Source organism: Adiantum capillus-veneris, chromosome 5 (genome assembly GCF_014529385.1).
Source record: "Adiantum capillus-veneris isolate H3 chromosome 5, ASM1452938v2, whole genome shotgun sequence".
NCBI classification, from domain to species: Eukaryota; Viridiplantae; Streptophyta; class Polypodiopsida; order Polypodiales; family Pteridaceae; genus Adiantum; species Adiantum capillus-veneris.
This window is the reverse complement of record NC_140935.1, coordinates 103,190,643-103,205,387: the sequence shown is the minus strand read 5'-3', so window position 1 is coordinate 103,205,387 and position 14,745 is coordinate 103,190,643. Positions and strand designations below refer to the sequence as shown.

Below are 14,745 nucleotides of genomic sequence, written 5' to 3'. Positions count from 1 at the left end.
CTCAAGCTGTCCTCTGAGAGTATGGATCAGCTCTAGCCAAAACTCACGAACAGTCTCTGCTGGTGGAACAGGGCGAGCCTCAAAGATGCGGAAACAGCGGGCCCGCCAGATGAACCAAAGAGTCAGGCCACTGATGAGCTCCCAACACTCCTCTCTCTCACTGCACCACTCCTGTGGAGTAAGCTCTCTAGCAGGTTGGAGTGTAGGTCGTCCCCCCTGCATCACTATCATCCTACTGGTGGAAGATAGCTCAAACTGAAGTGCCGGGCCCGTGAGGGTGGACCAAGCCGTTGCCCCCCAAGTGTACTGTCGAGCCGTGGAGAGAGCAGGCATCAGCCGAAGAACTCGTAGCCACATGTGCTGGGCCGAGGGACAGTCCCAAAGACAGTGACGCTGACTCTCCACCAAATGGTCACAAGCTGCACATGTGGCCGAGAGACCACTATGCACAAGCAAGCTCCCTACTGCTGTGGCTCTGTGTGCGACCAGCCACTGAAACAAGGTGACTCGCCTCGGCTGTCTGGAGTCCAACAACCTCTCCCAAAAGTCTGCCAAGAGCTCGATTGTGAGACGCTCCTCCTACCAATGACGTGTTGTAGCGGGAAGGGCCTCTCTTTGTGCTACTAGTATATGACGTCCCAGTCGAACAGTGTACTGAAAGAACGGGACTCCTGGGTGGTCTACAGAAGAGAAGGGGTCCATCCATAGCCACTCACCAGGATCCCACTGTACTCGTGCCAACGGACAACACTCCCAAGCCCATAGCTTCCAGCGTCCTGTCTCAAGAACTACTGGGTCAGGGTCTATGACGCAGGTCCACCCACTGATGCCCACTACTCGGATCCTCTGAAAACAGCACTCTGCTACCTGTGGGGCCTCTACTGCTACTCGCTGTAGTCGTCCCCCACCCTGAAGCTCGAAGAACAGGGCTGAGACAGACTCTGAGCAGGCCCTGATTGAAATGAGAACCTCCAGTCGTGTGAAGACTCCCATCCATCGGGGCGCTACTGGCTCGAGAGGCGTGAGCCACTCAGCTGGAACTGACTCTGCGATGTCCTGACACATGCTCTGCACCCCTCTAATGCCCTGTAGCTGAAAACCCTGAACCTCCTCTGACAAACCTGTGAACTCTAGCCAGTCACCTAGGAGAGCGCTGGACCTGCTGCCATGGGACCCCAAGAAACACGAGGCCGACTATCAACCAAGTGGCCTCTCTGAGTGCTAACCATGGGGTTCTAGACGAGGGGCTGCCGTAGGCGCTCCTAAGTGCACGTCAGCTATCTCTGCTCTAGGCCACGCTCCCAAGATCGAAGCACACTCACAGCGAAGCGGTCCTCCAGTCTCCTGCTCAAACCAACTCGGCGCATCTCTGTAAAGATCCATCTGGTCGAAGGTTGCCAAGGGCCTCCTGACTGAGGCACCCTCGCACGAAGCCTCTAGAGCAAGAACTCCTTCCAGGGCTCCTCTCCTGGAAGAAGTCCTCTGACTACGAACTTACCAAGAAGGGCTCTGTTCTGCTGTGCTGGATCAATGATCCCAAGCCCTCCCTGAGAACAAGGAAGTGTGATGACCGAGCAAGCCACCTTGGCTCGGGCAATTTGAGTGTCACGTCCTGACCAAAGGAAGTTCCTGATCAGCCTCTCTACCTGGCTGATACAAGAACTTGAAAAGATCCAGCAAGAAGTGATGTACCACATAGTCGCCAACAACACCTGGTCGGCAACTACTACTCTACCAGCCAACGAAAGTCGTGCTGAGCTCTAATGTAGCAGCTTTCTCCTGATGGACAGGAGAAGAGGAGCAATCTGCTGCTCGGGGGATAAGTCCAAACCAACCTGACAACCCAAGTACCGAACTGCAGTCCCTGGGGGAATCCACCTGAAACCCTCTCCTGGCATCCAATCTGGCACAGGAGCACTGCCAACCAAGAAATCCATTGTCTTTCTCCAGTTGATCAGTGCGCCCAATGCACAACAGAAGGTCTCCAAAGCTTGCTCGCATCTGTGGAGATTGGCCTCCTGGCCCTCTAAGTACAAGGCTGAGTCATTGGCAAACTCAGTGTCCAGTAGCTCATCTCCCCGAATAGGGAGTGCTAAGCCCCTCAGACCAACCTGCTGTGACACCAAAAATCTGCTCATCGCCTCCGCATAGAACAGAAAGAGAATGGGGGCAAGAGGACAACCCTGTTTGACCGATCGTGTGAGCATGAAGCGCTCACCTCTACCTCCTGCCAAAAGCACCTGACTGTGAGCCTGTCTGTACAAAGATGACACCCCTCTGATCCAAGCATCTGAGAAGCCCATCCTGCGTAGAGTGCCCTCTAGAAAGTCCCAATCAACTCTGTCATATGCCTTCTCAAAATCGAGAAGAAGAATCACAAGGACCTCCCCACGGAGCCGTGCCAGGGCAGAAGCCTCCCAGAAAGTGAAGATGTTGTCAAGGATACTCCGTTCCTTGACAAAACCTGTCTGAGTCCCATGTATAAGGCTCTCGAAAAGTGGTTGAATCCTCAAACTCAGAGCCTTGGCAAGAATTTTGTAGGCTGAGTTGAGGATGGTGATGGGACGCCACTGTCGAATCTCATTTAGGGAGCCACCCTCCTTTGGAATGAGGTAAATCAGGCCCTCACTCATGCTATCAGGCATCACTCCTATGTGCAAAATGTACTGAAAGGCACTACACAGATCTAGGCCAAGCAGGTCCCACTACTCCAAGAAAAAGCTTGGAGTCAACCCATCCTCACCTGTACAGCTACCACGAGGGAAGGCCCTAAGAGCCGTGTGCAGCTCCTCAAGCTGAAGTGGCAGCTCTAGCCTCTGGCGCATCTCCTCAGTCACAAGACAAGGCATCTGTGCCCAAACCTGCTCCCTGCATGCATCCTGCCGCTCTGACTGGGGCTCAGCCGACAGTAACTCACGGTAAAAGTCAGTAGCAACTGCATGCATCTCCTCCGGCTCACAAACAACTGACCCATCGGGTCTCCTCAACTGACTGACCTTGGCATGTAAGTGCCGAGGTCCCACTATCTCAAAAAAAGCACCTGTCACTCTGTCATCCACCTGAGTCCACTGAGATGCCTGTCGGTGAAAGGCAAACTCATGACGCCTCTCCTCTGTGCTAGCAAGCTCCTGTCAAGCTACTGTAACTGCTCCTCCAACCATGGACTGTCTGGATGCTGCTCCTGCATCCTCTGTAATGAAGCAATGCCTCGTCTGAGACGCTGCTCCTCCTCTCTCGTTGTAGCCCCCGGCGAGCCAGAGACTCCTGTAGAAAAAAGTGGCTAAGCTGACCTAGGCCTAAGGCCACTCTGTCTGCAGGTAGAACCTGGCTGTCCATGCGCTCTGTCCAGAGAGCCTCTACCCTCTCTCTGAGTGCTGAGTCCAACAAGACCCGCTCTGGGATGCGAAGCATCGTGCTCCCACTCCTCTGCCTGTCTGCCACTGTGAGGATCACTGGTGCATGGTCCGAGAAGGATGTCCCTGCCAGGATGCCCACTGATCCCCCCAGTCACTGAAGTGGTCACTAGTGTAGAAACTATCTATCCTCAATAGATTCACTCCTCCCACTCTGCGGTCCAATCTAGAGAAGGCAAGACTAGCTGGAGGCCTCATAAAGCCAAAGTGCTGCCATGTATCCGAGACCCTCAAAGTCATACACAACCTCTCCCAAGCTGCTAACTCGACTCCATGCACAGTACCATGGCTGCCTCCTATCCTATCAGAAGGGTCCTCCAACATGTTGAAGTCCCCTCCTACACACCAATGGTCAGCCTGCGGCAAAGACTCAACAATCTGTGACCAAAACTCTGCACGAGCACTCGCCACATTGGGCGCATAGATGTTCAGAAGCCCACAATGCCACCCTGAACCTGCATAGTAATCCACTGAGCCCTGCCTGGCACAATAATCCCTCTGCCCACAATGGCCTGCTGCAATGAATCCGCAATACTCATACATACCCCACCCTGGATGCCTTCAGGTCCAAAAGCAGCTGACCAAAAGGTATCATATCGTCCACGCAAAATCTGACCACATCGCCGAATGTGGCTCTCACACAGATGGTGCTCCTGAAGCATAAGGAGATCAATCTCTCCTCCCACAAGGCAACGCTGAAGCTCCTGACGCAATCGGCCCCGCTGTCGCTGAAACTGGGGCCCACCTAGTCCTTGCACGTTCCACGAGACGATCCTCATGGGGAGCGAGAGAGAACAGATGTTGCCGCAGCAGCAAGACAGGCTATCTTCGAGGCTGGCTTGGATGGGGAGTAATCCGCATCCGAGCGTCCTCTAGATAGGCGAGACTGCAGTGAGTGCCTAGCCCAAGCCCAAGCTGAGCGAGCCGTGCGTAAAGCGACCTCCTCTGTCCAGGAGTCCTCATGAATGTATACATAGCAAGGCAAACACTGCGTATCAGCAAAGAAGTATACCACAATGTGCCTACATCCTGCTGAGTCTGGGGGTGTCACCGCAAACTTGGCCAGTGGCCACAAAGTCTATAGCAAATCTGTAACTCCAAGTTCTCCCATGTGATGAGAGAACTCAAGAACCTGTGTATGTAACCATCCCACAACTGAGTCGAGGGACCACTCTGTCTCGGCCCTACCACAGAGGGGGAAGGAGAAACCAACTGCTGAGTCCAAGGCCTCTGTCCTTCTAGCGGCGAGGAACAAAGCATGGACCCTGACGCAGGCTGCCTCGTGGTCTGCGGCGGAATCGCAGAGAAAGCGAGTGAACTCGTAGTCAAAGAAGTCCCAGCGGCGTCGGAGGTCAATGCTCGTCAAACCACGAGGGATAGCTGCAAGGGAAGATGTCTGAATCTGCAGAGAGGGCCACAAGAAGGGCTGACCCTCTCTCGCTAGGCAACTCGTGGCAAAGGCGTTGCCAAGAGATCTCCTAGCCGCCGGCGAGGAACCAGTCTCGTGAGTCGACTGTGGAACTGGAGCAGGAGGGGGGGGAGAAGGAGCTGGGGGGAGCGGAGGAGAAGAGGAGCGGGGTGTGGCGACAAAGGTAGAGGGGCGAGGTGGAGAGGCGACGGGAGCAGAGGACGGGGGGGAGGATGAGGAGGAGGAGGGGAACTCTAAAGGAGGAGAGGCTGTCGAGGGTGAAGCGGAGGTGGAGGCTGGCGTAGGGGACTCCTCTTGCTCAAGAGGACCAAAGCGGTTCCCCGTGGGAACCCACTGGTGCTGAGTAGGCACCTGGGGGCCACTCTGAGTACCAGACTGTCGCTGTGGTCTGCTGCCACCCCTCCTCCGTTGGAGCCCCAGGCTCGGGGGGTGGCTCTGAATCTGTGCGCTGTGTCGCTGACTGAGGCTGTGGCCCAGCCTTGGCCGAGGTGCAGGTCGTGGCCTCCTCCGTGGATAGGCCTTCGCAAGGTGGCCCATCTGTCGGCAAATGAAGCACTGGTTCGGGAGGCCCGAGTACTCCACACTCTGTCTAAACCAACCCCCCCTCACCCGAGGCAGAAAGATGACCTTCGGGAGCGTGTGGGTATCTCTGACCAAAACTCGAATTGAGGGGATGCCAACCGCCTTGGCAGCTACTGATGCTGCCGTACGAGGTGTCTCCAGGACAGTCCCGATGGCGAAGCCAATCCTGGAAAGAAGTGGTAGGTACGCCCTCCGTAAACCCGGAAAGCAGACTAAGATGGGGATGTCTGCCTCCTCTACTAGAACATCCGAAGTCGTGTCAAAACCATGTCGCCACTGTCGAAAGTGGGCGCGTGATGCTCGGATGGCCAATGGACTCATAGCTATGACCTTGGAAGCCATCTCGGAGGTCTTGAACTCCATCTGATAATACCCGCGTCCGAGAATCTGGACATCCAAGATCTTGCCCACCTCTGCGAGAAGGCGGGCCTGGAGAAGGTCTCGCAGCTCTCCTCTGCTAGGTCGGGTGCCGAGAATCTTGCAGATGACCGAGGTCGCCTGCAATCGCTCTACCTCTGCGGCAAGCTCACTTGCTCTGTAGGCGAGAGAGCAAGTCGAATGGTGGGCTCAGCGGGGTCGGGCGAGGGGGCTTCTGACGAGTCTCTCTGTGGCGAAGCTGGAGCCTCCATCTGTGTCTACTGCTGTGGCGGAAGAAAGGGACGACGGGATGGCGCTGCAATTGGGCGTGTCAACACTGCTCCAAGGAATTGAAGCACCGCCGAAAGTGCCGAACTGCAAGGAGTAACCGAGGGAAGGACCCCAGCGGGCGGACGAACGGGCCGAGGCGGGGGGGGGGGGGGGGGGGCGGGGGGGGGGGATTTTTCTTTTTCTTTTTTTATGGCGGGCTGTTGCAAGCGAGCATGTAGTGCACAAAAGGCGGGGCTAAGGACGGGCGGACGGGCGGACGGTAACCGGGGCTGAGGGTGGGGGCGACAGCAGGGGCTGAAGGCGGGCGGACAAGGGTAGCGCGAGGGGGGGGCAGCGGGGGTTGAGGGCAGGCGGGAGCAGCCAGCTGGGAGGCCAGCAGCGACGGGCAGCGTTGAGAGGGGGTGGGGGCAGCGGGCAGCGCTGGGTGGAAGGGGGGGGGGGGTAGCGATGGGGAGCAAAGAGGCACAACAGAAGCGAGCGCGCAGTCTTTACATCATCCACTTCTTGAATGATACATTCTTATTGCAAGTCTATGCATAGTTATAGGCATACATTGTATATAGTATATTGATGAATCAAAAGTGATGCATGGATATGATTCTTATATTGTATATGGTTGATGTAGTTATGGTAATATTATGGTAAAGATTATGCATATGTGTTTATGGTAATCTTGTTTTTTCATTCATAGTCAAGTGACTAGATTAGGAAAGATTTACTCTCTTTTCTATGTAATATTAGATATCTAATTAGGGAAAGGATTCTTTTACTTTAAATCACTTGTGCATAACAGCATGTCGATTAACCTTAGCTAGTTTCCCTCTTGTCAATGTTGCTTTACACAAGTTTATGTAAGATTAACCATAACTCAAATCAACCCTACTTGAGGAAAGCTATGGCTTAAAAGCATTTCATTGCACTCTCCTAGATGTAGAAGTATTGTTATGAGTAAGATTAGGTACTCTTTTTCTTAATCCTTGTGGATGCCTAATCATTGTTGATATGGTTACTTGATACCGTATTTTAGCCATTCTTTCTTCGGAGTTTTTCTAACCCAAAGTAGTGAGATATAGTCCCCAAGAGGACACATTTTGGTGGTGCTAACGACCGCGAGGCAGGAACTAGCAACATGGCGAACAACGGTAAAGCACCGATGAGAGAGGAAAATCCGGCCATCTCCCGAGGCATCGAAGAGGATATTATTGAGATAGGATGGAGTTTATTTTGTACCTTACATAAGCATTGCATTACGATAACTTTAGTTATGTCTAAACTTCCCCGACAAATATGTTGGAAATCAAACCGAGACAATGACATAAGTACTTTTAAGGTTTTATCTAAGTTTAAGTTTAAATTGAATAGGAAAGAAATGTTTTATGGAAAGACTGTTTGAGGTAGGAAAGAACGATTGCTAAGAAAAATTATCTCAAGCAAATTTCATTCATTATTCCAATGTCGACTTGGTTTGAACCCTCTATTGATCACAAAGCGGTAGCTCGCGAAGTTATCGCAGGAGATAATCCACGACTTGCTTTTCATGCGGTGGATATGTCCATGGCTTGCTTTTGATGCGGTGGATACATGATTTTACCCGGAGAGTTACTCGAGGAATTGGGTGGATCATGGACTGGTTGTATGGGCGGCCAGTTGACAACGGGTGGAGTTAACACTCGCTGGAGGTCCTCACGACTCCAGGACATTGGAATTTTTAATGAAGTATTGTTTGTTGAGTACTTTTTCCTAGAAAATATATGTTTTGGTGCCAATTTTTCTTGATTGAAGGGATTTGTCTTAAGGAACTTGTGTCGCGGAAATATAAAGAAGGAACCATATGGTTCTGTGGTTCTGGGCTTTTGGAATTCTCCCAACTTCCCTTCAACGATTTGTGGTCTACTTCAAATGGGTCAGATTCTGATCTCTATGGTCTTTGTGGCGCCAATGCAATTTTTGCATGTTCCATCAGCATGATGTGGATCTCTTTCCTTCATTCAAGATTTCACTTAGGCAATCCTTACATTTTGCCCTTGATGTTGGGGACATATCCCCGGATATCCTATAGCTATTCACTCTCTCCGTCCTCCCGCATTCATCGACCACTCCAGTGCAGCAAATAATAAATACACTATCAAGCTCCTGCTATAACTACATTGTGACTAACTCGGATATGTTCCACGTCTTATAACTCCAAGTTGTGACTAGGTCAGACATGCTCCATGCCTCACGCAAAAAATTTCAGTCCAAAGCAACCGCATCTCATAACAGAAAGCTGCATCTTGCCATGTCTGTTTGAAATGCAGGTAAAAAGCTTCCTTTCGCACCAGAGGATTGATTTAAAAGTCATTCTAAGTTGGCAGTTGGAAGAAAGCCATCCTAAACAGCGACACATTCATGGAAAACCAAAAACAGCTTCGAGTGTAATCTATAGCAGCCTTCCAATTCTTTGAGGCAGACAATGTGATGAGATTGTACCTAGCTCTGATGATACAAAAAGGGCCATGCTGCTACTTGCCTGGCTGATACTTGTCTACATAAAACCAGTAAAAAGACCCTCACAGTCCGTTGGAGACACATGATCACATCTTAAGGGAAAGCCATACACACCATTGTCTGGAAGTGATTCTCAGTCACCAGTAAGAAGAGGTAAGCTTGATACACAAAATAAGAAGCTCCTGACCAGGCTGATATGATCTGTTCAAGCCAGAAAATCAGTGCAGAAATTAGAGGAGTTGAAGATACATGAAAAGGATTGTTTTCCCACTAGACTTTACTTAAAACCATATGAATCAGTTAGAGTCTCAACAGCTTATCATATACTTCCGACCCATTCAAGATCACAATTGAGGATATAGACAATCATTCCTGCCAAGGCAATCATAGGTCAGGGGTATGGAATCCGCACTCTGAAGGAAAACACTAGTATAATCTTAAGTCAAGGTACCAGGAGGGCACCATGTTCTTCGTAAAGCTTTTTAATGTAGCAATCTAGGCTCAAATAGCATATGAATATCTGCTGACTGCCCATGTCCTGCACTATTAGAGCAGGAATGGTGCCTTCTTTAAGGCTTATAGACAGTCATATCATGGAATCACACTCCTCTTCTTGGGTTTTCCTAAATTAGAACATTAACCCTTCCTATTGAGACAAACCATTTTACTGCCTTAATTAAATCTTCCCCACAGCAACGAATGATACGTCCAAACCCACAGCTAGATAACAGCTAAAACAGTATTAAAAAGTTAAGTGCAAAACTGCATGGTACACCCTGTATACATTGTAGAAAAGACTAAAAGTTCTATTGCTATAAAAGTAGGTAGTCAATGGAAGCCTCTTAAAAAAAGGTTCCGATAATTTTTGGACAGAAAGAAAATTATCAGCATCCAGCCCCTTAAACATTTTGTGGACAAGGCAATCATCAGCATCCATGCCAATTGATAGCAAATAAGGTTCTTCATTTAATAGCAAACCCCTTCAATTTCCAAAAGTTTCTTCATTTGATAGCAAATCCCTTCAATTTCCAAAAGTTTCTTCATTTGACCTAGAAAACTGAAATACAGAGGGAGCGACATAACAAAAAAGCCTAAGCAAAAACGATTATGGCACCTGCATAATTTGCAGCGAGAGAATTGTTGTTCCAAGGCGCAACATCAGATAACCAAGCAAGCAAGCAAAGCTACCTGAAATACACTTGTACATGACAACAGCATTGATTGGAGATCACCAGTTCACTGTTTTTTCCTTGCACCTTGCATTAAGTTGCAAAATGCCAGCTCTTTCTAAATTCAGTCAAACTATAATGAAAAAGTACGTCATCTCAAAGGAGGAACATTAACTAAACATCATGCTTGCCCCTCCATGACGATAGAAGCGTTATTCTAGTGGTGATTGAAAGAAGATGAGATTCGACTACAAGAAGATAGGTGAGACAAGAAAACAGAACACTTGGAGGTTTTATTGAGTGAAAACACAAAATAAGCCATACCGGTCACAAATCTTCATGAATAAAGTCATTTTGATTAACATGAAGCAACCGCCGCAAGGAAAATGCACATTAGACAGACGCTGACCAACATACAAACCCAACCATAAAGGATGATGATCAGAAATTTTCATGAAATGATCAACCCACAGTTTACATGTAAAGTCAGCAAATTGCTCCATGTTAAAAGCATACCACCTGTCCAGCCTGGCACCATAACAAGATTGCACATAAAGCCACACGAAGACTTTGTAGCATGCTCATGATTCCATGGAAACATGGAACTTACGTTCCGGGCCCTTGCCATGCTTGGAAGGCGCTCCAGCTCAGTGGCGTTCCGAAAATGTCGCTCTGGCCGTGTGCTGTTTTAATCTACTTTTTAAATGGGAACACATTCTAACCCTGTTCCAGAATGTGTTTCCGTATCGTTCCCATCGTTGAAGCCCTACTTGGAGATCAAAAGTGCAACATCAAGACTTTGTAAGGGGTTTCTATGTAATTCTGAATCCTCTTTTAGTATTCTGTGGCTCTTGTGGCCATTAAATCCTAGCTCTTCTGCATTCCTGTTGGCATTCTCATACAGCGTCCATGTTCCTATGCTATGCATGGCTCAACAAACAGATATGTATGTCAAATACCTTATGTAATTTTGGACAAAGACCGTATGCAGATTCCAAACAAAAGTGTATACACACACGCTCACACAGAGAAAGAAACAAAGTTAAGGTTTTATTGACATCTCGTTGACGCCATAGAGAATTTACAAAGCCATGTACGAGGTGTCGGTGTCATCCAGATGTCATAAGATACTTTAAAAAAAGAGTCTCCATTGTGATTTAGTGTCAAGGAATGTGGATGGAAGAGAAAATGAAATGTTATATTAACGTCTTCAAAAGGCCAGAGTGACCTATGAGACCAAACTGATACAATGTCTTTCTCCGGTTGAATCTGTTACAATGTCTGAAAAGTGTGAAAGTGTGAAAATAAATGTGAAAAACTATATTAGATAAACTTCTTAGGAGCATTCTGGGTGTCTGGCTAGAATGCTTCTAATCCTTTGTTGTAGTCTCCTCCGGTGAAGTGTGCTTCTGCATCTCGGTCATAGTCGTCTCGATTTCCTAAGCTCAATCGCCCTGTCAATGAGGGTGCCTTTGGTATGAATGTGGATACTCCTTTGTGCTCGCTACTAGCCTCTTGCTTCTCCTTCCATTCCTGCTTCTCTCGATCCGAAGAAATCTGTGATCTCCCTCTGAGGCTGTAGTGCTCTTTGTCTTCTCATTAGATTATCCCTGTGCCGATGTAGTTCCAGTAGGTACAGGCCTAAGCACCTTTGATCTTGGTATTGCATGACTCTATCTAGAGGTCCAAAGCCTTCTTTAAATAGGCAATGGAAACGCCCACGTATCTCATAGTATACGGTGCAAAATGGCATATGTAGTGTAATTCTGTCTCCGACTCCATTCCACATAACTTGCAAATTCTGCTCTCAGGTGGGATTCCCCTAAATCTGCCAAATTCAATTTCCAGCTGGTGTGAGGATGTACGAATCTGACCAATAGCACATCTCAAACCATGAGACAGGTGAATATCCATGTAGCTCGGGCGAATCACAAATCCATCTTCAGATAGCTGTAGGAAGTTTTCTTTGTAGTCGGCCATCTTCATGCCCAATTCTTGTGTAGGGTCTACCCATGTCCTCTTAGTGTCCAACTGTATAAGATCTTGGCGGATGATTTTATTAATCTCCGTTCGTGTGATTGCCAGTGATGGAGCCGCAAGAGAGTATTGGAAGGGGGGTAATCTTTCCATACTGAACCCGTGTCTCTGAAACCACGAGGACAGTTGCGCATACCAGCATGATGTATCCCCTTTCATTGCTAATTGTCGAGAAGATTCGAGGGCCAATCTAATATATCGGCAATTATTTGTATCCCATAAACCATGTATAAAGGACACTGATCTGGTAAGAGCTTCAATTTCTATCGGAGGGGCAGCTAGTTCAGCTCGGGTAATCGCTTGTGGCACGGAGGCCTTGGCTCTAATCATTCGGGAAATCATAAATACCAAAGGTCTCTCCATTGACTTCCAATGATCCTGATCCACAAATGGTCCCCAAATCTCGACCCCATAAAGCATAGCCAAAGCCACCACAATATCAAAGAGCCAAAGTTTTGTTCGTGGTTCCTGAAAGTGCACTTGTGAACACATCCTCTCCAACCCTCCCAAGGCCGCAGAGGCTCTGGACAATCTAGCATCCGCTGCTTTCTTAAGAACTTCGGTCCTGCAAATACCACACCAAGGTATGTGTATGCATCTGTGTACTCTATTGTATCCTGGCCATATGCAAATGAAGGTGCCGATCTCCTGACCCACTGCGGTGTGGTGTTAAACACCATAACTTTGGTTTTACACAAGTTTACTCCTGTCCACTGTCCTCCGCGAATTTATGTAATGCATCTAGCTGCCTCTGGATTCCATCTGGTGATTCTGCTATCAATACAATATCATCTGCATACAACAACAAAGGGATCCATGACCCTGCAAGTTGAGCACCTCTGTCACCCTCTCTATCAATGTAATCTGTTACCTCATCTATGTTCATACCAAATAAAGTAGGGGACAGTGGGCATCCCTACTTTACTCCAACGGTGGAATGAACAATGTCGGAATCCCCTTTTGGAGTACGTACATAACCAGTTACTGACCCGTATAAGGCCATGATCCCCCAAATAATCTCTTTGGGGACCCCTAACTCTTGCATCCTGCGCATCAATCTGGCCCTTGGTACTATATCAAAAGCTTTCCGAAAATCCACAAAGCAACAATACATCCTTCTCCCGCTTGCTCTTCCTTCCTCAATAATGGCTCTGAGCGTAAAAATATGATCTAAAGTGGAGTAACCCCTCTGAATCCAGCTTGTCTTGTTGCCCTTATGCCCTCATTCTCTGCCCATCTACTCAATTTTTGTTCAAGAATGGATGTGTACAGTCGGGTCAATGTGTGACCTACCATAATGGTACGGTAGTTCCCGGGTATCATCGGATCCCCTAACTTGAAAATAGGTACGATAGTAGATAATTTCGAAGATTCAGGTAATCCTTCACACATGACCCGATTAAACAGACGAGCAAGGACTTCTGAAAGTAGATCCCTGGCATGGATCAGATGTTCTGCTACTAAACCATCATGATCATATGCTCTTCTTGTCTTCATCTTATCAATGGCTTTTTTCACCATTTCCGTAGTAAAGAAAGTACTAGTAGCAGGGCATGGCTCTAGCGGATTTGGTAATGGAGGCTATCCAGATACCATATATAATGATGTTACATATTGACCCCAAATCTCAGGAGAAGTAATCGTCGGAGGCGGTGAGTGCTCGTGAAATAAACGCCAGGCCTCATGTGAGTCCTGACTCAAGAAGAGCTGATATAAATCCTTCTCCAGTTTGGCTAAAAATGCCCTTTTCTTGCGACGTACTATACGCCGAAGAGCAATCCGAGACTGCTTATATGTGATGATCCCAAGTGCAAGCTCTTTCTGGACCTGGGTTCTCGTCTCTTTGCATTCCTCGTCATACCAACTGTTTTGAGGCGTTCTCCCAGATCCTCTCTTCTGATCATGTTGAGTATGTGGGTATGCCTCTTGTGCTGCTTCATGTAGTATTTCTGTTAACTGAGAAGTAATCTCCTCTACAGTACATACTGGTTCGGCTCCCCACATCCTATCATAGATCTTTTCCACATAGACTGAATCAGTCTCTGGCGTGAAAGTATATCTTGTGTGTGTCTTCTTCCTTTGTACTTGAGAGGCATTGTATTGGAAGGAGATTGATAAGGTCAAGAGTGCATGATCCACTACAATCTCAACCGGTCTGGGTCCCACCTTAAAGTCCTCGATACTAGAAATAAAGCTTGGTGAAGTCATGACATAATCCACTGTACGGGAAGCATGTGAATGCCCAACATAAAGGGAAATTCTCTAGACCATTAAGTATGGCCAAACCATGTATAGTTGCCATCTCCATGAGATGTCTCCCATATTCAGTGTGTTCTTTATCCTGTGAGGTTCTAGTAAGCCCCCTTTGTGATAAAACCATTTCTCTGAGCATTTCCTCAGTAGTATCATAGAATATTGCTTGAGAGTTGGCCGTTCTAGCATTAAAGTCTCCTAAGAGAACAATGTCTCCATCTCTAGAGAACTCCCATATTTCATTATTCAATATGGAGAAAGGGGACTGTCCTTTAGGTGAGGAGTAGACTGATGTACTTGGAGGGAAGTAGCATATAGCGATATATAGAAATCTACCTGTCTTGGCTCTCATTCTCACCCACATATACCTTGCTTGCTCATCTTTCCTGATAATCTGTAGTAGTGGTTTCAGCTCCTCTTTAAATAAGACTGCTACTCTTCCTGAACCCCGGCTACCCCGTAGAGATCTCTTGTCTGGTCGACCAACTGTTTCCCATAAATAACCCTTCACATGTGGCATAAGCTGTCCCGGTAGCTGGTGTGTCTCTAAGTAGAAAACTATGTCTGTCCCTAAAGAGAGAGAGAGAGAGAGAGAGAGAGAGAGAGAGAGAGAGAGAGAGAGAGATGAAATAAAATGAAATGTTATATTAAACGTCTTCAAAAGGCCAAAATGACCTATGAGACCAAACTGATACAATCTTGGTGGATCTAATACAATGTCTAGGTA

At 48.0% G+C, this 14,745-nt stretch overlaps 1 protein-coding gene across 3 annotated transcripts in view; it reads right to left on the bottom strand.

Moving 5' to 3' along the window:
• The window catches only part of LOC147457849 (uncharacterized), a 144,036-nt gene that overhangs the window by 78,800 nt on the left and 50,491 nt on the right, over positions 1–14,745 (bottom strand). For 2 of the 3 annotated variants that reach the window (XM_086512634.1, XM_086512635.1), the window contains exons 4-6: positions 9,674–9,743; positions 8,674–8,760; positions 8,542–8,596 (exon numbers count right to left, since the gene is read on the bottom strand). In XM_086512634.1, coding sequence (XP_086368760.1) covers positions 8,542–8,596; positions 8,674–8,760; positions 9,674–9,743 — 212 coding nt within the window. The remainder of the gene's footprint in view (positions 1–8,541; positions 8,597–8,673; positions 8,761–9,673; positions 9,744–14,745) is intronic. The other variant, XM_086512637.1, reaches the window with a different exon arrangement.